This window comes from Oryctolagus cuniculus, chromosome 7 (genome assembly GCF_051225735.1).
Source record: "Oryctolagus cuniculus isolate XC-2025 breed Fujian yellow rabbit chromosome 7, ASM5122573v1, whole genome shotgun sequence".
Lineage (NCBI taxonomy): Eukaryota > Metazoa > Chordata > Mammalia > Lagomorpha > Leporidae > Oryctolagus > Oryctolagus cuniculus.
In genome coordinates, this window is record NC_142873.1 from 129,616,429 (window position 1) to 129,643,255 (window position 26,827).

Below are 26,827 nucleotides of genomic sequence, written 5' to 3' on the forward strand. Positions count from 1 at the left end.
CGGGACAGAATCTGGCAACCCGCCCAGAACTAGAACCCAGTGTGCTGGAGCTGTTAGGTGGAGGATTAGCCTATTGAGCTGTGGCGCCGGCCGGCTGCTTCACTTCTGATCTAGCTCCCTCCTCTTAGGCCCCTGCACCCTCGGGAGGCCTGGAAGAAGCTCCCGGCTCCTGGCTTGGGCCTGGCTTAGTGCTGGCGGTTGTGGACACTTGGGGAGTGAGTCAGTGCTTGGAAGATCACCGCACGCTCTCTATCCCTCTCTAACTCTGATGTTCAAATAAATGAATATTTTTTTAAACAGGATACTAGTACTCAAGGGTTGTTTTTTTTTTTTTTTGAAACCTTTTATATGCATGTGCCATTTGGTGAAGCAGGTTAAGCCATTGCTTAGCATAGATGCCAATTCTAGTCCCAGCTGCTCCACTTCCCATCCAGCTCCCTGCTAACACACCTGGGAAAGCAGCAGAGGATGGCTCAAGTGCTTGGGCCCCCGTGCCCACGTGGGAGACCCGGATGAAGCTCCAGCCTCCTGGCTCCAGATCAGCACAGTGCCTGCTGTCTCGGCAACTTGGGGAGTGAACCAGCAAATGAAAGACCTTTCTCTTCGTCTCTCCTTCTCTCTATATAACTCTTTCAAATGAAGAAAGATACATTTTCCTTCCTTTCTTACAGATTTATTTATTTATTTCAAAGTCAGAGTTACAGAGAGAGAGAGAGAGAGAGATCTTCCAATGCTGATTCACTCCCCAAATTGCCCAAATGGCCAAGATGGGTCAGGCTGAAGAGAGAATCTTCTTCCAGGTCTCCCACGCGGGTGCAGGGTCCAAACACGTGGGCCATCTCCCACTGCTTTCCCCAGTTCCCCAGGGAACTGGAGTGGAAGTAGAGTAACCGGGACCTGAACTCACGGGTATATGGAATGCAGGTGTCTGTGGCGGCAGCTGTACACACTGCACCCCAGCGCCACCTCGGCATTGCATTTCTTAGAGTGACCTGACCGAACCCACAGGATCCGACGCACAAAGTAATTTTAGTTAAGTCTGCCGCGGTCAAGGTGGTGAGATCCACTGTCACTGAAGGGTTGATTGGTTTCAGAGGCTGTGGCCTTGAGCGTGGTTAATTAAGGATCAGATCATAGTAACAGAAAACGCTTGAGGTCAGCTCTGGGCTCTCTGATTTCCTGGTAAACCTTGTTTGCCAATCTTCGTTTCCGGAGCGCGTGATGACTGCCACAACAAAACCCACTCCTGGGGCTGCAATGGGAGACTCACGGTGGGCGGTGGGGGAGGGGCCAGAGCTCAAGGCCAGAGGTCAAGGCCAGGTAGATCGGCTTTGGCAAGTGATTTAATCACCAAGCCAGTGTCAGCTGGAAACTGAGCGGAAGCGAGGCGGGAGCACAGGGCTCCGCCCCTGGGAGGCGTAGCCGAGTCCCAGGAGCCAATCTGGAGCAGGTGTGCACACGGCCCGCCCCGCTAGTGCTATAAAAGGAGGGCCGCACCTCCTGCTGCTGACAGGATCAATTCTGGCTGCCTCGGTGGGTGGTGCGCTCCTGCTTCTCCAGCCTGCCCTGCTGTGTTTCTGCCACAGAGCGCACTGTTTGCTCCAGGGGCTCTTTCTGCGTCCGCTTTGGTGAGTCTGCGTCCACACTCGCCAGCCCGTGGTTTCTAGCGTCACGTTGGGAGGGGACTGGAAACGCTGCGGCGGGCGTGTGGGGGGCCCAGCAGTGCAACGCTGCCTACGAAGTTGGGGGTCCTGCAGGGCGCTCGATTCGTGTCAGGCTCTCGGGGCCATCCTTTCTGGGCACTTGCACATACCGGTCCGGCCGAGGGCACACCTTCCTCCAGGGAACGCGAATGTAGAGGGCAGTGGGGCTGGCGTCCCCTGGCTGCGAGGCCCGGGCCTGGCTGCTCGGCAGGAGTCCCCAGGCCACGCCTCGGCCCTGGGCTTCAATGTGCTCAGCTGTGGACGGTGGAAGGACACTTCCAAGCCAGCTGCCTGCCGTGACTATTCCGTGAGGCCTGGCGGCGTGGGAGGCTGCTGGGTTAAGACACCCTTACTCAGGAGGCGCGGCAGTGACTGGGGAGGCAGCGACGGGAAAGCCTTTTGTTGTGGTTCCTCGGCTTTTTCTCTATTTTCCTCTTCTGTTTCCTTCTTTCCTGGCTCCCTTTCTTCTTTCCATTTGAAAGACAGGTACAGAGAGAGAGGGCGGGACAAAGATCTTCCGTCTGCTGGTTCACTCCCCAGATGGCCCTGTTGGCTCCATCCAGGGCTCCCACATGGGTGCAGGGGCCCAAGGACTTGGGTCACCTTCCGCTGCCTTTGCAGGCTCATGAGCAGGGAGCTGGAGCGCTGCTGGCATTAGTTAGGTTGTTGATGTAGGAGTTGTCTTGCTTTTATTTTTTTTATTTTTATTTATTTATTTATTTATTTGATAGGCAGAGTGGACAGTGAGAGAGAGACACACAGAGAGAAAGGTCTTCCTTTGCCGTTGGTTCACCCTCCAATTGCTGCCGCGGCTGGCGCGCTGCGGCCAGCCCACCACACTGATCTGATGGCAGGAGCCAGGTACTTATCCTGGTCTCCCATGGGGTGCAGGGCCCAAGTACTTGGGCCATCCTCCACTGCACTCCCTGGACACAACAGAGAGCTGGCCTGGAAGAGGGGCAACCAGGACAGAACCCGGCGCCCTGACCGGGACTAGAACCCGGTGTGCCAGCACTGCAAGGCAGAGGATTAGCCTAGTGAGCCGCGTCGCCGGTCTCCTTTATTTTGTTTATAGCTAGACATTTCCCTCTGGCGCAGCTTTTGTTGTATCCTAGAATATTCGGCATGACGGGTTGTGGTTTCATTCACCGCTTAAGTTTTTTCCAAATTCTTGTGATTTCCTCTTGCATTCATTACTTTGCATAAGAGAGTGCTCTTTTTTTTTTATTAAATAAAACTCTGTATTAAGAGTTTTATTTTAATTGGCTTATAGATAAGAGTGTCCGTAAATTTAAGCTGCTAAAATTAATCAAAGATACGTTTTAATTCATGTGACCTGAATCTCTGTATCATACGTTTTAAACTTGTTGGTAGAAAGAATTTAAAAACATTTTATGTGTGTGTGCTTAAGTTGACTGGTTCAACAAACTACACCATGTTAGATATTTAAGAGGCGTTTCCAAATACATGATTCTTAAAATTTATAGATGGCATTGGACCTTCTGGTAAATGTTTTCTTAAGTTGTTATCTAATGGTTGAAACTGTTTGCTAAGTTTTCATGTGATATTGCTATTGTCAGCAAGCGATCTAGGACTTGCTCCCTCATTTCTCTATTCTAAGCCCCACTTGTTCTTTCATTTCTCTATTCTCTTCAAGGTAGGAAACTAATTCTATTATGAAGGATTCTGTAGGATGCACAATTTAATCTTTAGACCTTATAAAAGAGATGGCTAGCATTTTTCTGTAATAGCATAGCCAAAATAAGAGCTTAAATGATCATTTCCTAGCTAGTTTTACTTTGCCATCAGTGAAGTAAACAGTATTAGAAAACACCTCCCTTTCAGACCAGAGGGAAAGAAAGTTTTAAAGTGAGAATATAATTTTGCTCATGAGCAACATCTACCTTAGGAAAACTACTACAGAACATGCCTGTGACTTGTAGTTTAGGCCACCGAAGATTAGAGATGGGCCTTGGGCAGTCCCTTGACTTGCATCCTCTGGTCTGCTTTAACAAAACCCAGGAGGATAAGAAAGCCAGGCATCAGAAGCAATGGGTGGCAGGCCTATTAATGGCTATTCTGTACAGTGATCTGCCCTCAAGGAGACCCACCAGGCCAGTCCACTGCAGTGGCTTTCAATGGGGTAAGCCTGGACTGCAGCAGAAGTCAGCTTGTGAAGAGCCCTGGCAGCTCTGCCAAGAGTTGGATCACTGGAAATGGACCTGCCCTGGAGTCGAAGGACACCCAGGTCAGAGCCACAGATCTTATTGGCTCTAAGCTGAAAAGCCCTTCACTCAGCCCAGCTTCCAAAGTGACCACCGCAGCTGAGGGGACAGCCAAGTAGGGTCAGCAACATTGCAGGCAGAACTGTAGATTTCCTGTTGGAGATGCCACCTGCCTTTACCTGGCCAGCTCTCCTCCCAGGCCAGCTAAGTAATGAAAGTCAACAGAGTGCCTTCCCCTAGGAGGTTCACACCTCCCTTAGGATGGCCCCATGTGGAGAGATTGATAGGTCTGGGCCTCTTAACTTCCAAGGCCTAAAGCCCACCAGATTACTCTCAAGCCCCTTCTGTCAGGTTCTAGTTCCTCTCAATCAGAAAACTTAATTGTAGCCTAGACAGCACCTTTCTTAGCTCCTCTAATAATGAGTCTGTCCTTTGTTCTAGACCCTGTCTAGCGCACTTGGGCCTCATTTCTTTGTAATCATAACCTCTACTCTACCACCGATGGCTCTACTCCCAACCTGTGTGTACTGATGCTCCTCTTCCCCAGTTAATGCTGTGTAATTGTTCAAAACCTCTCTACCCTCAAACCCCTCTACCTACAAAAGATGAGTGACTTTTCTCCCAGTCTTGGCTGGAATCAGCTTTCCGGTCTGTTGGTCGTTCCCCAATAAACCTTTCCCTTGAAAAAAAAAAGAGAGGGAGGTGCCTTTCTCTGATGGAGGAGAGAACTTCCACTTTGACTATGAGCTTGTCTAAATATGATCAGAGTCGGTGAACTCGGAAGGCTTCCATAGACTTGGCAACTCATGACGGGAGCCTAGGGTGGTTACTCTCGCCATAAACTAGAGTGTCAATTTGTTGGATCAACAGCAGGAGTCACTGTGTGCTTGCTCCTCATGTGGGATCTCTGTCCTTAATGTGCTGTACATTGTGATTTAATGCTATAACTAGTAGTCAAACAGTATTTTTCACTTTGTGTTTCTGTGTGGGTGCAAACTATTGAAATCTTTACTTAATATATACTAAATTGATTTTCTGTATATAAAGAGAATTGAAAATGAATCTTGATGTGAATGGATGGAGGAGAGGGAGTGGGAAAGGATAGGGTTGTGGGTGGGAAGGAAGTTATGGGTGGGGGGAAGCCATTGTAATCCATTTTCTGTAGTTTGGAAATTTATATTCATTAAATAAAAGTTAGAAAAAAGGCCCCAAGAATGTGCTCTTTAATTTCCAGAGACTTGTGAATTTTCCAGCTTTATTTGCCTGTTGGAGTTCCAGCTGTCCACTTCCGGTCTAGCTCCCTGCTGATGGCCTGGGAAAGCCTCAGAATGATGGCTCAACTACGTGGGCCACTGCTGCCCATGTGGGAGACCCGGATGGTATTCCTGGCTCCTGGTGTCCACCTGGCCTAGCCCTGGCTGGTGCAACCATGTAAGGTATGGGAGATTATCTCTCTTTGTTCTGTTCTACCTTTGTTTTTTTTTTTTAACTTTTATTTAATGAATATAAATTTCCAAAGTACAGCTTATGGATTACAATGGCTTCCCCCCCATAATGTCCCTCCCACCCGCAACCCTCCCCTTTCCCACTCCCTCTCCCCTTCCATTCACATCAAGATTCATTTTTGATTCTCTTTATATACAGAAGATCAGTTTAGCATACATTAAGTAAAGATTTCAACAGTTTGCTCCCACACAGAAACATAAAATGAAAAATAATAGATGATTTTTTAAATGATGATGAAATCACATCAGACCTATTGTCATATTTAATCCCAGTGAGAGTCAAGTTGGGAATTGATAATTTCTTTCTTTTTTTTTATAGAAGATCAGTTTAGTATACATTAAGTAAAGATTTCAACAGTTTGCACCCCCATAGAAACACAAAGTAAAATATACTGTTTTGGTACTCATTATAGCATTAAATCTCAATGTACAGCACATTAAGGACAGAGATCCTACATGAGGAGTAAGTGCACAGTGACTCCTGTAGTTGACTTTACAAATTGACACTCCTGTTTATGGCATCAGTAATCTCCCTATGCTCCAGTCATGAGTTTCCAAGGCTATGGAAGCCTTTTGAGTTCTCCGACTCTTATCTTGTTTAGACAAGGTCATAGTCAAAGTGGAGGTTCTCTCTTCCCTTCAGAGAAAGGTAGCTCCTTCTTTGAAGACCTGTTCTTTCCACTGGGATCTCACTCACAGAGATCTTTCATTTAGGTGGTTTTTTTGTTTTGTTTTGTTTTTTGCTAGAGTGTCTTGGCTTTCCATGCCTGAAGTACTCTCATGGGCTTTTCAGCCAGATCCGAAGGCCTTTAGGGCTAATTCTGAGGCCAGAGTGCTGTTTAGGACATCTGCCATTCTATGAGTCTGCTGTGTATCTCGCTTCCATGTTGGATCACTCTCCCCTTTATTTATTCTATCGGTTAGTATTAGCAGGTACTAGACTTGTTTATGTGCTCCCTTTGACTCTTAGTCCTTTCATTATGATCAATTGTGAACTGAAATTGATCACTTGGACTAGTGAGATGGCATTGGTACATGCCTCCTTGATGGGATTGACTTGGAATCCCCTGGTATGTTTCTAACTCTGCCATGTGGGGCAAGTCAGCTTGAGCATGTCCCAAATTGTACATCTCTTCCCTCTCTTATTCCCACTCTTATGTTTAACAGGGATCACACTTCAGTTAAATTTCAACACTTAAAAATAACTGTGTATTAATTACAGAATTAAACCAGTCATATTAAGTAGAACAGACAAAAAAAATACTAAGAGGGATAATGTATTAAGTTGTTCATTAACAGTTAGGGCTATGCTGATCAAGTCACTGTTTCTCATAGTGTCCATTTCACTTCCACAGGTTTCCTTTTTGGTGCTCGGTTAGTTGTCACCGATCAGGGAGAACATATGGCATTTGTCCCTTTGAGACTGGCTTATTTCACTGAGCATGATGTGTTCCAGATTCCTCCATTTTGTTGCAAATGACTGGATTTCGTTGTTTCTTATTGCGGTATAGTATTCTAAAGAGTACTCATCCCATAATTTCTTTATCCAGTCTACCGTTGATGGGCATTTAAGTTGGTTCCAGGTCTTGGCTATTGTGAATTGTGCTGCAATAAACATTAGGGTGCAGACCGCTTTTTTTGTTTGCCAATTTAAATTCCTTTGGGTAAATTCCAAGGAGTGGGATGGCTGGGTCGAACGGTAGGGTTCTATTCAGGTTTCTGAGCAATCTCCAGACTGACTTCCATAGGGGATTGACCACTTTGCATTCCCACCAACAGTGGGTTAGTGTGCCTTTTTCCCCACATCCTCGCCAGCATCTGTTGTTGGTAGTTTTCTGTATGTGAGCCATTCTCACCGGGGTGAGGTGAAACCTCATTGTGGTTTTGATTTGCATCTCCCTGATTGCTAGTGATCTTGAACATTTTTTCATGTGCCTGTTGGCCATTTGGATTTCCTCTTTTGAAAACTGTCTATTGAGGTCCTTGGCCCATCTCTTAAGTGGGTTGTTTGTTTTGTTGTTGTGGAGTTTCTTGATCTCTTTGTAGATTCTGGTTATTAACCCTTTATCTGTTGCATAGTTTGCAAATATTTTTCCCATTCTGTCGGTTGTCTCTTCACTCTCCTGACTGTTTCTTTTGCAGTACAGAAACTTCTCAATTTGATGCAATCCCAATAGTTGATTTTGGCTTTGACTGCCTGTGCCTCCGGGGTCTTTTCCAGAAACTCTTTGCCTGTGCCAATATCTTGAAGGGTTTCTCCAATGCTCTCTAATAACTTGATGGTGTCAGGGCATAGATTTAGGTCTTTAATCCATGTTGAGTGGATTTTTGTGTAAGGTGTAAGGTAGGGGTCTTGCTTCATGCTTCTGCACGTGGAAATCCAGTTTTCCCAGCACCATTTATTGAATGGACTGTCCTTGCTCCAGGAATTGGTTTTAGATCCTTGATCAAATATAAGTTGGCTGTAGATGTTTGGGTTGATTTCTGGTGTTTCTATTCTGTTCCATTGGTCTATCCATCTGTTTCTGTACCAGTACCATGCTGTTTTGATTACAACTGCCCCATAGTATGTCCTGAAATCTGGTATTGTGATGCCTCCGGCTTTGTTTTTGTTGTACAAGATTGCTTTAGCTATTCGAGATCTCTTTTGCCTCCATATGAATTTCAGCATCATTTTTTCTAGATCTGAGAAGAATGTATTTGGTATCTTGATTGGAATTGCATTGAATCTATAAATTGCTTTTGGGCGAATGGACATTTTGATGATGTTGATTCTTCCAATCCATGAGCATGGAAGATTTTTCCATTTTTTGGTATCGTCTTCTATTTCTTTCTTTAAGATTTTGTAATTCTCATCGTAGAGATCTTTAACGTCCTTGGTTAAGTTTATTCCAAGGTATTTGATTGTTTTTGTAGCTATTGTGAATGGGATTGATCTTAGCAGTTCTTTCTCAGCCGTGGCATTGCCTGTGTATACAAAGGCTGTTGATTTTTGTGCATTGATTTTATATCCTGTCACTTTGCCAAACTCCTCTATGAGTTCCAATAGTCTCTTAGTAGAGTTCTTTGGATCCTCTAAGTAAAGAATCATATCGTCTGCAAAGAGGGATAGTTTGACTTCTTCCTTCTCAATTTGTATTCCTTTAATTTCTTTTTCTTGTCTGATGGCTCTGGCTAAAACTTCCAGAACTATGTTAAATAGCAGTGGTGAGAGTGGGCATCCCTGTCTGGGGCCAGATCTCAGTGGAAATGCTTCCAACTTTTCCCCATTCAATAGGATGCTGGCTGTGGGTTTTTCATGAATTCCTTTGATTGTATTGAGGAATGTTCCTTCTATACCCAATTTGCTTAGAGTTTTCATCATGAAAGGGTGTTGAATTTTATCGAATGCTTTCTCTGCCTCAATTGAGATAATCATATGGTTTTTCTTTTGCAGTCTGTTAATGTGGTGAATCACATTGATTGATTTGCGAATGTTGAACCATCCCTGCATACCAGGGATAAATCCCACTTGGTCTGGGTGGATGATTTTTCTGATGTGTTGTTGTATTCTATTGGCGAGAATTTTATTGAGGATTTTTGTGTCTATGTTCATCAGGGATATTGGTCTGTAATTTTCTTTCAGTGCTGCATCTTTCTCTGGCTTAGGGATTAAGGTGATGCTGGCTTCATAGAAAGAATTTGGGAGGATTCCCTCTTTTTCGATTGTTCTGAATAGTTTGAGAAGAAATGGGATTAGTTCTTCTTTAAATGTCTGGTAGAATTCAGCAGTGAATCCATCTGGTCCTGGGCTTTTCTTTGTTGGGAGGGCCTTTATTACGGTTTCCATTTCTGTTTCAGTTATGGGTCTATTTAGGCTTTCTATGTCTTCATGGTTCAATTTTGGTAGGTTGCATGTGTCCAGGAATCTATCCATTTCTGATAGATTTTCCTGTTTGCTGGCATACAAGTCCTTGTAGTGATTTCTGATGATTCATTTTATTTCTGTGGTGTGTGTTGTTACGTTTCCTTTTTCATCTCTGATTTTATTGATTTGGGTCTTTTCTCTTCTTTTTTAAGTTAGTTGGGCCAATGGGGTGTCAATTTTGTTTATTTTTTCAAAAAACCAGCTTCTCGCTTGGCTGATTTTTTGTAATGTTTTTTTGGATTTAATCCTGTTAATTTCTTCTCTGATTTTAATTATTTCTCTTCTCCTACTAGATTTGGGTTTGGTTTGCTGCAGTTTGCAGTTTTTCTAGGTCCTTGAGATGCACTGAAAGCTCATTTACTTGGTACCTTTCCAAGTTATTGATATAGGCACTTATTGCTATAAACTTGCCTCTCAATACTGCTTTTGCTGTATCCTGTAAGTTTTGATATGTTGTGTTGTTATCCTCATTTACTTCCAGAAAGTTTTTGATTTCTCTTGATTTCTAAATGACCCAGTGTTCATTCAGGAGCATGTTGTTCGGTCTCCATGTGTTTGCATACTTTCTAGGGATTCCTGAGTTGCTAATTTCCAGCTTCATTCCGCTGTGGTCTGAGAAGCTGCATGGTATGATTCTAATTCTTTGAAATTTGCTGAGACTTGCTTTATGGCCTAGTATGTGATCAATCCTAGAGAAGGTTCCATGCACTGCTGAGAAGAATGTGAAGTCTTTAGATGTAGGATTGAAAGTTCTGTAGATATCTGTTAGATCCATTTGGGCAATAGTGTCGATTAAATCTGCTGTTTCCTTGTTGATCTTCTGTCCAGATGATCTGTCTATTTCTGAGAGTGGAGTATTGAAGTCCCCCAGTACTATTGTATTGGAATCTAAGTCTCCCTTTAAGTCCCTTAACATATCTTTTAAATCGACCGGTGCCCTGTAATTAGGTGCGTATACATTTATAATAGTTACATCTTGCTGTTGAATTGAACCCTTAATCATTATATAGTGCCCCTCTTTGTCTCTCTTAACAGTTTTTGTATTAAAGTTTATTTTGTCTGATATTAATATGGCTACACCTGCTTTTTTTGGTTTCTGTTGGCATGGAATATCTTTTTCCAACCTTTCACTTTCAGTCTGCATGCATCTATGTTAGAGAGATGTGTTTCTTGTAGGCAACAAATAGTTGGGTTGTGTTCCTTGAGCCAATCAGCCAATCGGTGTCTTTTAACTGAAGAGTTCAGACCATTAATGTTTAATGTGACTATTGATACGTAGTGACTTTGCCCTGCCATTTTCCCAGAGATATTTTCTAGTATATGCTTTGAGCTTCCCATGCTCTTTTACTGGTGGTTTTTCTTCCTTTACCTTCTTTCATATTGATGGCCGTGTTTCTGTGTTTCTGAGTGTAGCACATCTTTAAGTATCTTTTGCAGGGCTGGACCAGTGGCCACAAAGTCTTTGAATTTCTGTTTGCTATGGAAGGTCTTTATTTCACCTTCATTCACAAATGAGAGCTTGGCAGGATATAATATTCTGGGCTGGCAGTTTTTCTCTCTTAGCACCTGGGCTATGTCTCACCATTCCCTCCTAGCCTGTAGTGTTTCTGATGAGAAGTCTGCTGTGAGTCTGATTGGAGATCCTCTGAGAGTAATCTGACGTTTCTCTCTTGCACATTTTAGGATCTTTTCTTTATGTTTCACTGTGGTAAGTTTAATTACCACGTGGCGTGGTGAGGATCTCTTTTGTCATGTTTATTGGGGGTTCTATGAGCTTCCTGTACTAGGATGTCTCTGTCCTTCTCCAAACCCAGAAAGTTCTCTGCTAGTATCTCACTAAAAAGGCCTTCTAATCCTTTCTCTCTCTCCATGCCTTCAGGAACTCCTAGAACTCGAATGTTGGTTTTTTTAATAGTATCCTGTAGATTCCCAACAATATTTTTTAGATTTCTAATTTCCTCTTCTTTTCTTTGGTTTGACTGTATGCTTTCCTGTGCTCTGTCTTCCAAGTCCAATATTCTCTCTTCTGTTTCACTGACTCTGTTTTTAAGGCTCTCTGATGTGTTTGTCATCTGATCTATTGAGCTCTTCATTTCATTTTGATTTCTCTTCACTATCACACTTTCCTGTTCTACTAGTTTCTGCATTTCATTTTGATTCTTCCTTAAGATTTCATTTTCACGAGAGAGATTTTCAATCCAGTCCAATAAGGATTTCTGTAGTTCAAGGATTTGCTTTTGAAAACTTCTAAATGTTCTTATCATACATTTTTTGAAATCTGTATCTTGCATTTCTTCTATCTCATCATCTTCATAACCTTGGCTTGGGGTGTTTGGTTTATTTGGAGGCATCATAGTGTCATCGTTGATCTTGTTCCCTCGATTTCTGTGTTTGTTGCTTGGCATAGTTAATTTTTCTGTCGTCACTGTGTGTATGTTTGTTTTTAATTATTTTATTTTTTTATTTTATACCATGTCTGTGTTAAGTGGACTGCCTGCTGTTGGAGGAGCCTTGGAGGCTTAAGATGGGTGTGGCCTGAGAGCTCTGCTTGGTTCTTCCAGGTTACAGGTGTGCAAAGGTGACACCCTCAGGTTATGCCTGGTAAATCTCTTTTTATTTATTTATTTATTTATTTTATTTATTCAGGAGGTAAGTAATACCGCACCGCACGGCTGTGCAGAATTGATGGTATTTAGCTTCCGATATCTGGCTTCTACCCAAAGAGTATGTGCAGGTTCTGTTTCTCCTCTGGACTCCCACTGGGTTGCCTAGGCTACTGAATCCTAGTGACTCAGTTCCTTAGCTCTCCCCTGTTGTTATGTAAATCCAGAGTGGGGGCCTGCTCTTTGTCTCTTGGAAACCTTGCAAACTCTTGCAAAACTTGAAACCTTGCAACCTTTGCAAGGATGGCGGAGAGAGAAACTCGTCTGTACCAGTACCCCTCCATGTTTTTTCCTTCTCTCCTGTAGTCAGTCTGGTGAACTTTCCCACTCCCCTCTAGATTCTGACCGCCGTTTCCCTGCCAATGTCTCGGGTTACTGAGCTCACCTCCCCTTCCAGCGCCGATGTGTGGACTCAGAGCCCTGGGCATCCCTGCTCTCCCTGCTGGTGTCTGTGTGACATCCACTCCCCTTCCTGCACTGGCGCGCAGACCCTGTGGCTCCCGCGGCTCGGCTTCCGCACGGTGGGCGACCTTGTTCTCCCAGTACATCCTCGGAGTCACAGCCACTAGATCCGGAAGAGTTTCCTCTGCAATTTTTTCCTGATCCTTTTTCTAAGGCTACCGTAACTCCACTTTTATTAAACTAAATTTTCCCGGACTATCGGTGCGCGCCCTCACTATTCCACCATCTTCCTGCTCTACCTTTCAAATCAATATTTTCCAAATTAAAAAAAAAGATTCTCTGGCTCCTGGTGGTGTGCCCCCATAGTAGCACTGGCCACACCTCCGAGTGAAAGTGGTTCCTGCTTCTTGAGTGCTCAATGGCAATCCCATCACATGTTTTGCCTACAACCTGGGGTGGGGGTGGTGTTCTGATGCTGTCTCTGATCTGAGAGCCAGGACAGGGCAGGAGAACCTGGGTTGATGGCAGGGTTAGGAAAGAACATCTTAGATAGGCAATAACGTGGCCTTGGTGGGGTGGGCCAAGCAAGGCATAGACAGAGATGTGGCAAAATTGAGTGGCCTGTCGTGGCCAGAGTAGGACAGGAACTGGGAAGAGGCAAGAAGAATGTGAAGCTACCAAGCTAGAGCCTTTTGGGAGCTGACTGTGAAGTTGGATAGCAGGTGTGCAGTGTAGGAAGCCTGGAAGTATATGATGGCCCGTTTGAACGGAAGTGTAAGCTTTGGCCAGGTGCACTGTTAGCTCAGCCTCTGAAGCTGTTTCCTGGAGTGTGTCTTAGTCTGTTCTCTTTCTGCTGCAGAAACAAAGTCCCATAAACTAGGTGGCTTATAAGTGACCCAAATTTATTCCTCCACAATTTTGGAGGGTGGGACATCCAAGTTCAAGGTGCCAGCAGATTCGCTGCCTGGTGAGGGCTTGCTGGCTGCCTTGTGGACAGCCATCTTCTCACTATACCTTCCTGTGGGGGAAGTAAAGAACTCTGGTCTCTGCCTCCCTGAAGGCACTCACTTCTTTCATGAGAGCTCTCCTCTCGTGGCCTAATCTCCTCCCAAAGACCCAACACACTGGGGATCAGGGTTCAGCCTAGGAGTCTGGGGGAGACATAGTTCAGTCCCTGCTAGGTTCTCAGGAAGCTCAAGCTGCTGGGTGCCAGAGAGGTCGTTAACAGTCTTCCACCTGGGCCAACTCACTTCACCTCCGTGGACCTCTGGATTCTTACATGAGATTAAGTTGTCTTCTGGAGTCATGATAGGAAAGAAAAGAAATGAGGTAAAAATCTTAGAAATGCATCCACTTCACTGAATCCCAGGAAGACGTCTGGGGAGGTGGGCCATCTTTGGAAGAGTCCCTGGAGTGAGATCTCGGCAGGGCATAGTGGAGCATTCCTCTAGACTCCTAGCTGCACTGGTAGATAGAAATAGCTTAGGAAGAGCTTGCATTTTGAGGACAGGCAGAGTGCTGTGGGACCCCTGCATCCCACAGCACCATGCCTGGGTTGGAGTCCTGGCTCCACTTCCATTCCCAGCTCCTGCTCACGCACGCCCTAGGAGGCAGCAGCGATGACTCCAGTGCTCGAGTCCCTGCCACACAGATGGGAGGCCTAGCTTGAGTTCCAGGTTCCTGATTTTCACCTGACCCGGTCTCTGCTCTTGTGAGCATCTGGGGAGGAAATCAGCAGATGAAAAATGTGCTCTCTGAGTCGCTGTCCCTGTCTCTCTGTCTTTTAAAATTGTTTCCTCGTGTTTTATTTAGAAGAATGTGTGCTTTAGAAATGTTACTCCCTGTGTGGAGGGTGCACTGGTTGGGGTCCATTCTAGTATCAGGCCAGTTGAGGCGATTGCAGGCTTCAAGGCGAGGGCTGGGGAAGAGCTGGACTAGGATGAGATCAGCAGGGAGGGAGACAGCTGTGAGGAATTTGAGTGGGGCTGGACTCTTGACCTTCTAATTTTTTTTGTGCAGGATCCTACAGCTGAATATCTATTTCAGTTACTAGACAACAACAGAGAGGTACTCCCCTCCCACACTTGAGGAAATAGGGGAGTATTTGCAGGACCTCTGTGAGCCACATAAGGAAGAGGCAGAAACACCGGCAGTGCCTCTGCCTGCCTGTGGTGAGGGAAGCCAACAAGAGTCAGCCCAGAGCCTGGCGATGCCGACCTTGACCCCCACAGTGCCTTCTGAGCGTCTGAACATCCCCGGGACCGTCCTCATCCAGAACTCCACACAACCGTCTGTTACGGACCTAGATAGGCCTCTTGAGGACCAAAGTAAGACTCTTTTCACAGACCAGGAAGTAACCTTTGATCAGACCAAACCCACAGCAGACTCCCAGATGACAGGTGTCACTGACATTCCGAAGATGACACCGACTGATGGTCAGAAGTCAGCTGGCACTGCCGGCAAGATGACAGTGTCCAGTGAAGACGGCCAGTTGAGGACCCTCGGCATGATCCAGATGACATGGGATGATCAGATCAATACCGCCAGTGAGAACCAGACTCTGCCTGGAGCTCAGATGACAACTCTTACAGAGCGGCATGGGAGGACTCCCGGTGGTGACCAGATCCTCGATGGGGCCCAGAAGAGCAACACCACTGGTGGCCAGAGTTTCTATAGGGGTCAGATAAGCAACTCGACTGGTGACCAGACCCTCTATGGGGGTCAGATGAGCACCCCAACTGCGGACCAGACCTTGTATAGGGGCCAGATGAATGCCCCAAATGGTGACCATCAGACCCTCTATGGGGGCCAGATGAACACCCCAGCTAGTGACCAGAACCTGTATGTGCGCCAGATGAATTCACCAACCGGTGACCAGACCCACTATGAGGGCCAGATGAACACCCTAGCTAGTGACCAGAACCTGTATGTGTGCCAGATGAACTCACCAACTGGTGACCAGACTCTCTATGGGGGCCAGATGATGACCAATAGTCATTCTTTGGTTCAAGGACAACTCTTAGAAAAGCAGAATTGGAACCTGCAGACCCAGCGCTTTCAGCCTCCGAAGAATCCTTTGAATCCTTTGAAGCCTTACGTCTGTACATATCCTGACTGTGGGAAATCTTACTCAAAGTCTTCCTACCTCCAGATCCATAAGCGTAAACACACAGGTGAGTGAGGACCCAGACATAGGGGTGAGGGGCTTTGAGCCTTTTAAATGTATTTATTTATTTATTTATTAAGAGTTACAGAGAGAGAGGGAAATACTGATATCTTCCATCTCTTGGTTCACTCCGCTAGAAGGCTGCCATGACCAAGGCTGGGCCAGGCCAAAGCCAGGAGCTTCATCCAAGTCTCCCACATGGGTGCAGGGGCCACTGCCTTTTCTAGATCATTAGCAAGCGGCTGGATCAGAATTGGAGCAGCTAGGATGCAAACTGGTACCCATATGGGACGCTAGTGTCTCAGGCAGTGGCTTTACCCACTATGGCTCTGGCCATTGTGGACAATTAGGGAGCAAACCAATGGTTGAAGACCTCTCTCTCTTTCTCTTGTGTAACTCTGACTTTCAAATAAATAAATAGCTCTTTTAAAAAAAAAAAGAAAGGACAGGGTGAATAAAGTAGTCCTAGGACAGGCTCTGCTCGTGGGCCAGAGTTGTTCTGTGGCATGGATTGTATGCAGGTGATGGAACAAGGAAGGAATATGTTTGGCCCCTTCTGCAGGTTCTTGACCCTGCCTCTACGGGGACTGTGGCTTCATGGACCCCATTCTAGAACTAACAGCCCTGGACACCCTCCGTTCACTCTTGTTCCTCTTCTTTCTTCTCCTCGTTTCCTTTCTTCCTCTCCTCCTTCATGGTTTTCCTCTGTCCCTCCATCTCCTTTTTACTCACCCCCTCCAGGCATTTCTGCTCTGACTCTTCCTCCCAACGTGCCCCAAACCCTGTTATTCTTGGTCACTTCCCACAGCGCTGCCCGCCATGACCCTGAGATAGGAGTCTCTCCTTGTCTCTCTTGCAGGGGAGAAGCCCTATGAATGCAGTGAGGAAGGATGCCCATGGAGATTCTCCCGCGTGGACGAGCTCAGCAGACACAAGAGGAAGCACTCTGGGGAGCGGCCCTACACGTGTACCAAGTGCGACAAGAGCTTTGCGCGATCTGATCACCTGCGACAGCATCAGAAAGTCCATAGATGATTTCCACCCAGAACTATGAACTCCTCAGCCCGAGAGGAAATACATAGGGCTGAAAATTTCTCCCTTATTATTTTTGCTTTCCTGATCATCAGCACTGTGCCAACACGGTGCATGCTTACTATTATTGGTAAGCTTTTTAAAACATTTGTTATTTTTTCTAAGATGTGTGGATTTTCATACAAAAACTGGATCAAACAGAACTTCATAGAATCAGAAGCAGTCTTCATTTGTTCCCCTCTTGCAGGGTAACTTAAAGCAGTGCTATGAATCCTTCTAGATCTTGGCTGTACTTGCAAAACTGTGCCGTGAAAGCTGCCCGTGCCAAGGTGCAGTCACATCACACCCAAACCTTGGAGGTCATGGAGGAGGGGACCTCATGCTTCCGTGTCTGAGAGCAGAGTCGTGACTCCTGAAGGTCCTTACGCCTAGAAGAGCTCTAACAAGAACTCTGTAATTCCATGTAAGTTGCTTCTATGAAGATCTTTGTTTTTAATATTTATCTTTTTAAAAAAGATGTTATATACTTGAAAGGCAGAGTTACAAAAAGAGAAGCAGAGACAGCAGGCAATCGTCTGTTTGCTGGTTTACTCCCCAAGTGGCTGCCCTGGGCTGGGACTAGGGCAAGCTGAAGTCAGGAGCCAGCAGCTTTTGGGTCTCCCATGTGGGTACAGATACCCAAGGATGTGGGTTTTCTAAGGATGTTCTGTGTTCTAAATTTAAGGAAAGTTTTTCCCTTGAACTATCTATAGCTTGTACCAATTTGATAAGTATATTCTTGAGAAGAATGGCAACATTTTTCTCCCTGTCTCCTCCCTCCAAAATTTGAAACTGTGACTATTCTTATTTTGTGACAATATACTTACTTGCCTAAGTTCAATAAGAATCTTCTCTCTTTTTACTAGTGCATAATTCCAAACAGTGTGTTAGCAGCAGCGGAGAGCAGACCCCAGAGAGCCGTGAGTACCCGAGCAGCGCCAGGCTCACGCCAGGGAGGAGCCGCAGCCGCCAGCAGCGAGGCCGAGACCCGCATCCAATCGCACGCTGCCCCCGAAACCCAGCACTCACAGCGGTGGACCCAGTGAACTGGTTCCATGTGCGAAACGGCTCTGGTTCATCCAGGGGAAGAGCACGGAGGAAGCGTGTTTGTACCCAGCCTGCATAAGCAGAATTACCCAGGGAGGGTCTCGGCAGTGTGGGGCGACACTGGGGTGTGGGCAGCAAAGGGTGCTGACCCTGGTGCAGCTCCAGGACAAGGTAGCCAACGTGCTGCGGCCAGGAACCAGTGTAGATATGGTCGGGCCTTGGGGAGAACCCTTGTGGACACATCCACCGCCACGGGGAGAACTCTTGTGAACTCGGCTTGCGCCGTGGGTGAGAACCTGTGTGGACACGGACCCCGCCTTGGGGAGAACACTTTGGGACGCGACCCCCACCATGGGGAGAACTTTTGTAGACACTGCCCATGCTGCCACTGGGGAGAACCCTTGAGGACGCGCCTGCACCGTGGGGAGAACCCTTGTGGATGCAGCCCTTGGCGTGGGGCCCGTACTGTTGCACACAAGGTCCACGCATAGGGGTTCTCGCTACCCTCTGCAGGTGCAGCCCCTAAGACATGGCCCAGGGTGTTCCCACCCTCCCGTGCAGAAGTGATGGAAGGTGCTGGTGGGCAGGTGGCGGGAGAAGGCGGAGTAGCGAGACCATGGGCAAGGGATGGGGAGCAGGACTCACTCCTCACCGAAGACAGCCTGGAGAGGACGGAGGAGCACCAGCAGCTGACCCAAGGCCGCCTCCCACCATAGTTCCCACCGACGCCCAGAGGAGGGGCGGGAACAAAAGCAGAGCCAGAGACTCCAGCACCCGCTGCTGTCCCCACCCCAGCAGTGGACAGACAATTGGAGCTGCACCTTCCTGATTACTGGAGCACATTGTCAAGGCAGCTTGGGATTTTTATTATCTTTTCCTGAAGATGTCCCTTTTTGGTAATAACAAATGTGTTTAAGAAGAAAAGCCTAGTTTTTCTCAGTACACCTTTAAAGAGTTTTAAATTGTTTCCTGTCTGATCAAGCTGAGATGTTTTAAGAACTTCATTTTTATATTTGCAGTAAAAGTTTGCAACTTGATTTTTGAAACAGTGAACTTCAATCAGCTCTTGTTAAAGGTTTTAACTTAAAAAAAAAAAAGAAATAAAACAACCCACATTGGTTATGTCACTGAGGCATTGAGCACGGACATGGGATGAGAGCAGAGGAAGGCTGAAGTCTGCCTGGGTTTGGCTTCCCAGCCTCCAAAGAAGTTTATTTTCATTTTTCTTTATGTAGAAGGCAGACAGTGGGAGTTCTGTCCACTGATTCTCCCTCTGAATGCCTGTGATAGCCTGGATTGGGCTGAGCTGCAGCCCGGACCTGGAAACTCGCCCTGGGTCTGCTACCTGGGCTGGCAGGGACCCAAGTGCTCGAGCCATCACCTGCTGCCTCCCAGGTGTGCACCAGCAGGAAGCCAGGACTGAAGGTGCAGTCAGAACTCAAGCCCAGGCACTCTGCTAGGGGATGGGAATATCCCAACTTGCATCTTAACTGCTCAGCCCAAGGCCCATGCCATTCAACAGATTTTTAATTCAGGGATTCCTATGTAGTTAATTGCTATTTTTAAAGCACTTGTGTAAATAATCAGATTGGGTCTTTTGAAACTAAATTTAGTTTATAAACAAATTACCTCTTATTCTCTTTTGTAAAACTAGGGGAAACTGTAGAAAAGTGGTTTAGAGAAAAACGATGTCTGTCTGCTGGTAGAGTGTAACCCTGTCTGTTGTTTTAGAGTTATTCTCTCTCTTGATGTTGGACTGGATCCTGACTTCTGGTTTCCTCCAATATGTGGCTACCTCTCTAGCTAAGAACAGGACTGTGTTGTAAGACATAATCAGGCTAATCATTTCACGAGCTCCCTCTTAGATCCAAGAGCCAAACAAGATTTGTTTGGACATCTGAATTGTAGTTTGTCACTGATGCAAATATGACTAGAAATTTACATTAAATGCCCGTACGGATTCAACTTCAATGGCTGTTGCCACTCAACCACACTCACTCAATTTCTTTGCTGAAGTAGTCTTAGGTATCAGAATTAGTCTTAATTCTCTAGTAGGCAGACAAGATGGCTAGACTCATGTAAATTCTGGGGGAGCTGAGAGTAGGCTGAGTGGCTACAGTAAGTCTCACCCAGTTCTTTGATTTATTTAGCTGGTTCCCCTTCAGGCTTGGGTTCATGATTTTAAACCATTTTACAAACTGAATTTATCATTTGACTATTACTTTTACTTAGCATGGTCATTTCTGAACATTGTGCCTGATCCTTGAAAGTCTCTGAAGTACAACTCCTAACTGGATAATGCTGGCCCACCTCTGAGAGAGGATAGCCAATGCCATGGAACAGGCCAAAGTGATTTTAACAAACTCCAGGCAGCCTGGGCCTGCGAGCCACTTTTCTGGACCTTGTCACTCAAACATGGGCAAAGACTTGACATCAACTCAGTTTCCAACCATTCCCGGATCAACCAGAACAGGTCCATCCTGGCGTCGAGGGACAGTCAAAACCACACTTGAGATTGGGTGGTCGACAATGCTTTTGGAGAAGAAGATCGAGCACAAGGGGGAAATGGCGTCCCCTATGTCAGACCCGAACCAAAGCAGAGCTGGGAGGTCCTGGAGCTGTCCTGCTTCTGCGTCTCAGAGAATTCCTGAAAACACAATGTCACTCTGCCCTTTAAATAAATAACTTTTGAAACAGAAATACGTGTAAGTTACATGTGTTTTCAAAATGAGTGTCTGCAAGAGTTAGGTGTTGTCATGGCCAGTGAGGACAGCGAGCCAAGCTGGAAGCAATGATCGTATTTACTCGCAGCCCCATGGTAAAAGCAAGAGGCAAAAAGAAGAGGGGCTGGCTCACTAATGTTCTGAGTGACAGTGCAGACAGGAGAATCCTATCTGAAGGAGGATTCCTACTTGTCTAGGGAAGGCAGGTGGGAGAGGAGGAAGAGGGGAGAATGACAGGAGTGGCGAAGGCAAGTTTGATGGCAGGAGGTAGGTACGTTGGCCAAGGCTGTTGATAAGGAAGCCTTGGTGGAGGCCCCTGGGAGGTTTCTCAGCTGAGGGCCCAATAAGGAGACCTTTGAATGAAGGCGCCTGGGCTGGGATGCAGCTTGCATGCGAGCTTGGCAGGCCGGTGATGGCGGAGCCTGGCAGTTCTCTGGGTGGCTTTAGTTTACTAGTCAACATGGTAGTGTGTGGCTTACAAGGATACAGTGCAGAACTTCATTCTCTGTGACTGCATCCGTCTGGTCCAGGCAGAGAGAGAGCTGTGGGAGAGAACAGACATGCTGGTGTGGGCAGCAGGCGTGGGACATTCTATCCGAGATGGAAGGGCTGTGGTGTTAGGAAGATCCGGGGAGACAAGCCTAGGTGGTAAGCAGAGGGTGGGAGGCCGAGTCCTGCACTGTCTGTATTGGGAAGGTTGTGGGATGGTGGGCACTGAGCTGGGCTGGGCTGCAAGGTTGATGAATACTGTGGAACTGATGGATGGATAGACTAACAGAACTGTGCAGTAAGTAGACAGACAGACAGACAGACACAAGTGTGTTTGGGGAGCACCTAGATGTTTAGAGTGACAAATCACTGAAGCAAAGGTGAACAGTTAGAAATTATGCTGGGACAACTACAAAGCCAGAATTAGATCTCTACCTCATTTCATACACAAAAGCCACCTCCAAGTGCAACAGGCCTTTGGAAGTAAAATAAGAAACATTCAAGTAGTAGAAAACAATTGGTGAGTTCTTTACCATAACCAGAACTTAGAGAAAGCTTTCTAACTGTGACTCTCTTGGAGAGTTGGTAAAATTGGCTGCTTGGAAAGAAAAGTATTTTACATGACAAAAAGACAACTAGTGAGGTGGGCATTTGGCCCAGGGGTTAAGACATCTGCATCCCATATCAGAGGGCCTTGTTGGAGTCCCAGCTCCAATTTCCATCCTGGTGTCCTGCTAACATGCACCCTGGGAGGCAGAAGATGATGGCTCAAGTACTTGGGTCCCTGCAACCCATGAGGGAGACCCAGACTGAGTTTCAGGTTCCTGGCTTTGGTTTGGCCCAGCTCTGGCTATTGCAGCCATTAGAATAAGCCAGAGGATGGGAGATCTCTCTCTGCCTCTCAAATAAATACATGAGTAAAGAAAAAAACTTTGTAAATATTAGGATGGATTTAAGTTCTGGGAATTTTATTATTAGAATATAAATTATTGATTTTATACCCAAAAAGAACTTCCCAAAAACTTTTGCTTTTTTACAGGCAGAGTGGATAGTGAGAGAGAGAGACAGAGAAAGGTCTTCCTTTTGCCGTTGGTTCAGCCTCCAATGGCCACCATGGCTGGCGTGCTGCGGCTGGCGCACCGCACTGATCCAATGGCAGGAGCCAGGTGCTTCTCCTGGTCTCCCATGGGGTGCAGGGCCCACGCACTTGGGCCATACTCCACATCCTTCTGGCCACAGCAGAGAGCTGGCCTGGAAGAGGGGCAACCGTGAAAGAATCCGGCGCACCGACCGGGACTAGAACCCAGTGTGCTGGCGCCGCTAGGTGGAGGATTAGCCTATTGAGCCATGGCGCCAGCCCCAAAAAACTTTTAAAAAAAAGAAAAAAAAGAGATCTGTTTATTTGAAAGGCAGTGTTACAGAGAGGCAGAGGCACAGAGAAATTTTCCATCTGAGGGGCGGAGCCAAGATGGCGGAATAGGGAGGGCACCCAATGATAGTCCAGGAAAATTTAGTTTAATAAAAGTGGAGTTACGGTAGCCTCAGAAAAAGGATCAGGAAAAAATTGCAGAGGAAACTCTTCTGGATCTAGTGGCTGTGATTCAGAGGACCTACTGGGAGAATAAGGTCGCCCACCGCGTGGAAGCCGAGCCGTGGGAGCCGCAGGGTCTGCGCGCCAGTGCAGGAAGGGGAGTGGATGTCACACAGACACCAGCGGGGAGAGCAGGGACGCCCAGGGCTCCGAGTCCACACATCGGTGCTGGAAGGAGAGGTGAGCTCAGTAATCCGAGACATGGGCGGGGAAACGGCGGTCAGAATCTAGAGGGGAGCAGGAAAGTTCACCAGACTGACTACAGGAGAGAAGGAATAAACATAGGTGGGTACTGGTACAGACGAGTTTCTCTCTCCACCAACCTTGCAAAGGAGAGCAAGAGACAAAGAGCAGGCCCCCACTCTGGATTTACATAACAATAGAGGAGAGCTGAGGAACTGAGTCACTACTATTCAGTAGCCTAGGCAACTCAGTGGGAGTCCAGAGGAGAAACAGAGCCTGCACAGACTCTTTGGGTAGAAGCCAGATATCAGAAGCTAAATACCATCAATTCTGCACAGCCCTGCCGTGCGGTATTTCTTACCTCCTGAATGAATAAATAAATAAAATAAATAAATAAATAAATAAATAAATAAAATGAGAGAGATTTACCACGCATAACCTGAGGGTGTTACCTTTGCACACCCGTAACCTGGAAGAACCAAGCAGAGCTCTCAGGCCACACCCATCTCAAGCCTCCAAGGCTCCTCCAACAGCAGGCAGTCCACTTAACACAAACATAGTATAAAAAAAAAACGCACAGTGACAGAAGAAGAATTAACTATGCCAAGCAACAAACACAGAAATCGAGGGAACAAGATCAACGATGACACTATGATGCCTCCAAATAAACCAAACACCCCAAGCCAAGGTTATGAAGATGATGAGATAGAAGAAATGCAAGATACAGATTTCAAAAAATGTATGATAAGAAGTTTTCAAAAGCAAATCCTTGAACTACAGAAATCCTTATTGGACTGGATTGAAAATCTCTCTCGTGAAAATGAAATCTTAAGGAAGAATCAAAATGAAATGCAGAAACTAGTAGAACAGGAAAGTGTGATAGTGAAGAGAAATCAAAATGAAATGAAGAGCTCAATAGATCAGATGACAAACACATTAGAGAGCCTTAAAAACAGAGTCAGTGAAACAGAAGAGAGAATATCGGACTTAGAAGACAGAGCACAGGAAAACATACAGTCAAACCAAAGAAAAGAAGAGGAAATTAGAAATCTAAAAAATATTGTTGGGAATCTACAGGATACTATTAAAAAAACCAACATTCGAGTTCTAGGAGCTCCTGAAGGCATGGAGAAAGAGAAAGGATTAGAAGGCCTTTTAGTGAGATACTGGCAGAGAAATTTCTGGGTTTGGAGAAGGACAGAGACATCCTAGTACAGGAAGCTCATAGAACCCCCAATAAACATGACAAAGGAGATCCTCACCACGCCACGTGGTAATTAAACTTACCACAGTGAAACATAAAGAAAAGATCCTAAAATGTGCAAGAGAGAAATGTGAGATTACTATCAGAAGATCTCCAAATAGACTCACAGCAGACTTCTCATCAGAAACACTACAGGCTAGGAGGGAATGGTGAGACATAGCCCAGGTGCTAAGAGAGAAAAATTGCCAGCCCAGAATATTATATCCTGCTAAGCTCTCATTTGTGAATGAAGGTGAAATAAAGACCTTCCATAGCAAACAGAAATTGAAAGACTTTGTGGCCACTGGTCTGGCCCTGCAAAAGATACTTAAAGATGTGTTACACTCAGAAACACAGAAACACGGCCATCAATATGAAAGAAGGTAAAAGAAGAAAACCTACCAGTAAAAGAGCATGGGGCCGGCGCCGCGGCTCACTAGGCTAATCCTCCGCCTGGCGGCGCCGGCACACCGGGTTCTAGTCCCGGTCGGGGCGCCGGATTCTGTTCCGGTTGCCCCTCTTCCAGGCCAGCTCTCTGCTATGGCCAGGGAGTGCAGTGGAGGATGGCCCAGGTGCTTGGGCCCTGCACCCCATGGGAGACAAGGAAAAGCACCTGGCTCCTGGCTCCTGCCACCGGATCGGCGCGGTGCGCCGGCCGCAGCGCGCCGGCCGCGGCGGCCATGGAGGGTGAACCAACGGCAAAGGAAGACCTTTCTCTCTGTCTCTCTCTCTCACTGTCCACTCTGCCTGTCAAAAAAAAAAAAAAAAAGAGCATGGGAAGCACAAAGCATATACTAGAAAATATCTTTGGGAAAATGGCAGGGCAAAGTCACTACGTATCAATAGTCACATGGAACATTAATGGACTTAACTCTCCAGTCAAAAGGCACAGACTGGCTGAATGGATTAAGGAACAAAACCCATCTATATGCTGCCTACAAGAAACACATCTCTCTAACATAGATGCATGCAGACTGAAAGTGAAAGGTTGGAAAAACATATTCCATGCCAACAGAAACCAAAAAAAGCAGGTGTAGCCATATTAATATCAGACAAAATAAACTTTAATACAAAAACTGTTAAGAGAGACAAAGAGGGGCACTATATAATGATTAAGGGTTCAATTCAACAGCAAGATGTAACTATTATAAATGTATACGCACCTAATTACAGGGCACCGGTCGATTTAAAAGATATGTTAAGGGACTTAAAGGGAGACTTAGATTCCAATACAATAGTACTGGGGGACTTCAATACTCCACTCTCAGAAATAGACAGATCATCTGGACAGAAGATCAACAAGGAAACAGCAGATTTAATCGACACTATTGCCCAAATGGATCTAACAGATATCTACAGAACTTTCAATCCTACATCTAAAGACTTCACATTCTTCTCAGCAGTGCATGGAACCTTCTCTAGGATTGATCACATACTAGGCCATAAAGCAAGTCTCAGCAAATTTCAAAGAATTAGAATCATACCATGCAGCTTCTCAGACCACAGCGGAATGAAGCTGGAAATTAGCAACTCAGGAATCCCTAGAAAGTATGCAAACACATGGAGACCGAACAACATGCTCCTGAATGAACACTGGGTCATTTAGAAATCAAGAGAAATCAAAAACTTTCTGGAAGTAAATGAGGATAACAACACAACATATCAAAACTTACAGGATACAGCAAAAGCAGTATTGAGAGGCAAGTTTATAGCAATAAGTGCCTATATCAATAACTTGGAAAGGTACCAAGTAAATGAGCTTTCAGTGCATCTCAAGGACCTAGAAAAACTGCAAACTGCAGCAAACCAAACCCAAATCTAGTAGGAGAAGAGAAATAATTAAAATCAGAGAAGAAATTAACAGGATTAAATCCAAAAAAACATTACAAAAAATCAGCCAAGCGAGAAGCTGGTTTTTTGAAAAAATAAACAAAATTGACACCCCATTGGCCCAACTAACTTAAAAAAGAAGAGAAAAGACCCAAATCAATAAAATCAGAGATGAAAAAGGAAACGTAACAACACACACCACAGAAATAAAATGAATCATCAGAAATCACTACAAGGACTTGTATGCCAGCAAACAGGAAAATCTATCAGAAATGGATAGATTCCTGGACACATGCAACCTACCAAAATTGAACCATGAAGACATAGAAAGCCTAAATAGACCCATAACTGAAACAGAAATGGAAACCGTAATAAAGGCCCTCCCAACAAAGAAAAGCCCAGGACCAGATGGATTCACTGCTGAATTCTACCAGACATTTAAAGAAGAACTAATCCCATTTCTTCTCAAACTATTCAGAACAATCGAAAAAGAGGGAATCCTCCCAAATTCTTTCTATGAAGCCAGCATCACCTTAATCCCTAAGCCAGAGAAAGATGCAGCACTGAAAGAAAATTACAGACCAATATCCCTGATGAACATAGACGCAAAAATCCTCAATAAAATTCTCGCCAATAGAATACAACAACACATCAGAAAAATCATCCACCCAGACCAAGTGGGATTTATCCTACCAGGGTATGCAGGGATGGTTCAACATTCGCAAATCAATCAATGTGATTCACCACATTAACAGACTGCAAAAGAAAAACCATATGATTATCTCAATTGAGGCAGAGAAAGCATTCGATAAAATTCAACACCCTTTCATGATGAAAACTCTAAGCAAATTGGGTATAGAAGGAACATTCCTCAATATAATCAAAGGAATTCATGAAAAACCCACAGCCAGCATCCTATTGAATGGGGAAAAGTTGGAAGCATTTCCCCTGAGATCTGGCCCCAGACAGGGATGCCCAATCTCACTGCTATTTAACATGGTTCTGGAAGTTTTAGCCAGAGCCATCAGACAAGAAAAAGAAATTAAAGGAATACAAATTGAGAAGGAAGAAGTCAAACT

General features: G+C 45.6%; 1 protein-coding gene and 1 long non-coding RNA gene across 8 annotated transcripts in view; one reads left to right on the forward strand and one right to left on the reverse strand.

The window, feature by feature from the left end:
- Positions 1-1,470: 1,470 nt before the first annotated feature.
- LOC138850367 (uncharacterized) lies at positions 1,471-20,360 on the forward strand. 7 transcript variants are annotated; one of them, XR_016237376.1, is made up of 4 exons: positions 1,471-1,628; positions 5,163-5,364; positions 16,431-17,066; positions 17,509-20,360. XR_016237376.1 is itself a non-coding variant. In XM_089337413.1 (4 exons), exons 1-2 carry the CDS (start codon positions 14,615-14,617, stop codon positions 16,604-16,606), a joined length of 1,140 nt encoding a protein of 379 aa, XP_089193539.1. In that variant the 3' UTR covers positions 16,607-16,733; positions 16,827-17,066; positions 17,509-20,360. The 7 variants fall into 7 exon arrangements, 5 of the variants coding, with proteins under 5 accessions (XP_089193539.1, XP_069932900.2, XP_089193540.1 ...); XM_089337413.1 differs by lacking the exons at positions 1,471-1,628; positions 5,163-5,364 and adding an exon at positions 14,615-15,578 and having other exon boundaries at positions 16,431-16,733; positions 16,827-17,066; XM_070076799.2 differs by lacking the exons at positions 1,471-1,628; positions 5,163-5,364 and adding an exon at positions 14,615-15,578 and having other exon boundaries at positions 16,431-16,733; positions 16,851-17,066.
- The window catches only part of LOC149125733 (uncharacterized), a 33,804-nt gene continuing 22,276 nt past the window's right edge, over positions 15,300-26,827 (reverse strand). Inside the window, exon 2 of the long non-coding RNA XR_016237384.1 lies at positions 15,300-15,445. This is a non-coding gene — a long non-coding RNA (uncharacterized LOC149125733). The remainder of the gene's footprint in view (positions 15,446-26,827) is intronic.

Bases quoted from the DNA above. Each gene is read 5' to 3' on its own strand.
- LOC138850367 (XM_089337412.1), top strand. From the start codon at position 14,615: ATGCCGACCTTGACCCCCACAGTGCCTTCTGAGCGTCTGAACATCCCC. The intron at 15,579-16,430 runs GTGAGTGAGGAC...TCTCTCTTGCAG, and splicing joins CCATAAGCGTAAACACACAG to GGGAGAAGCCCTATGAATGC.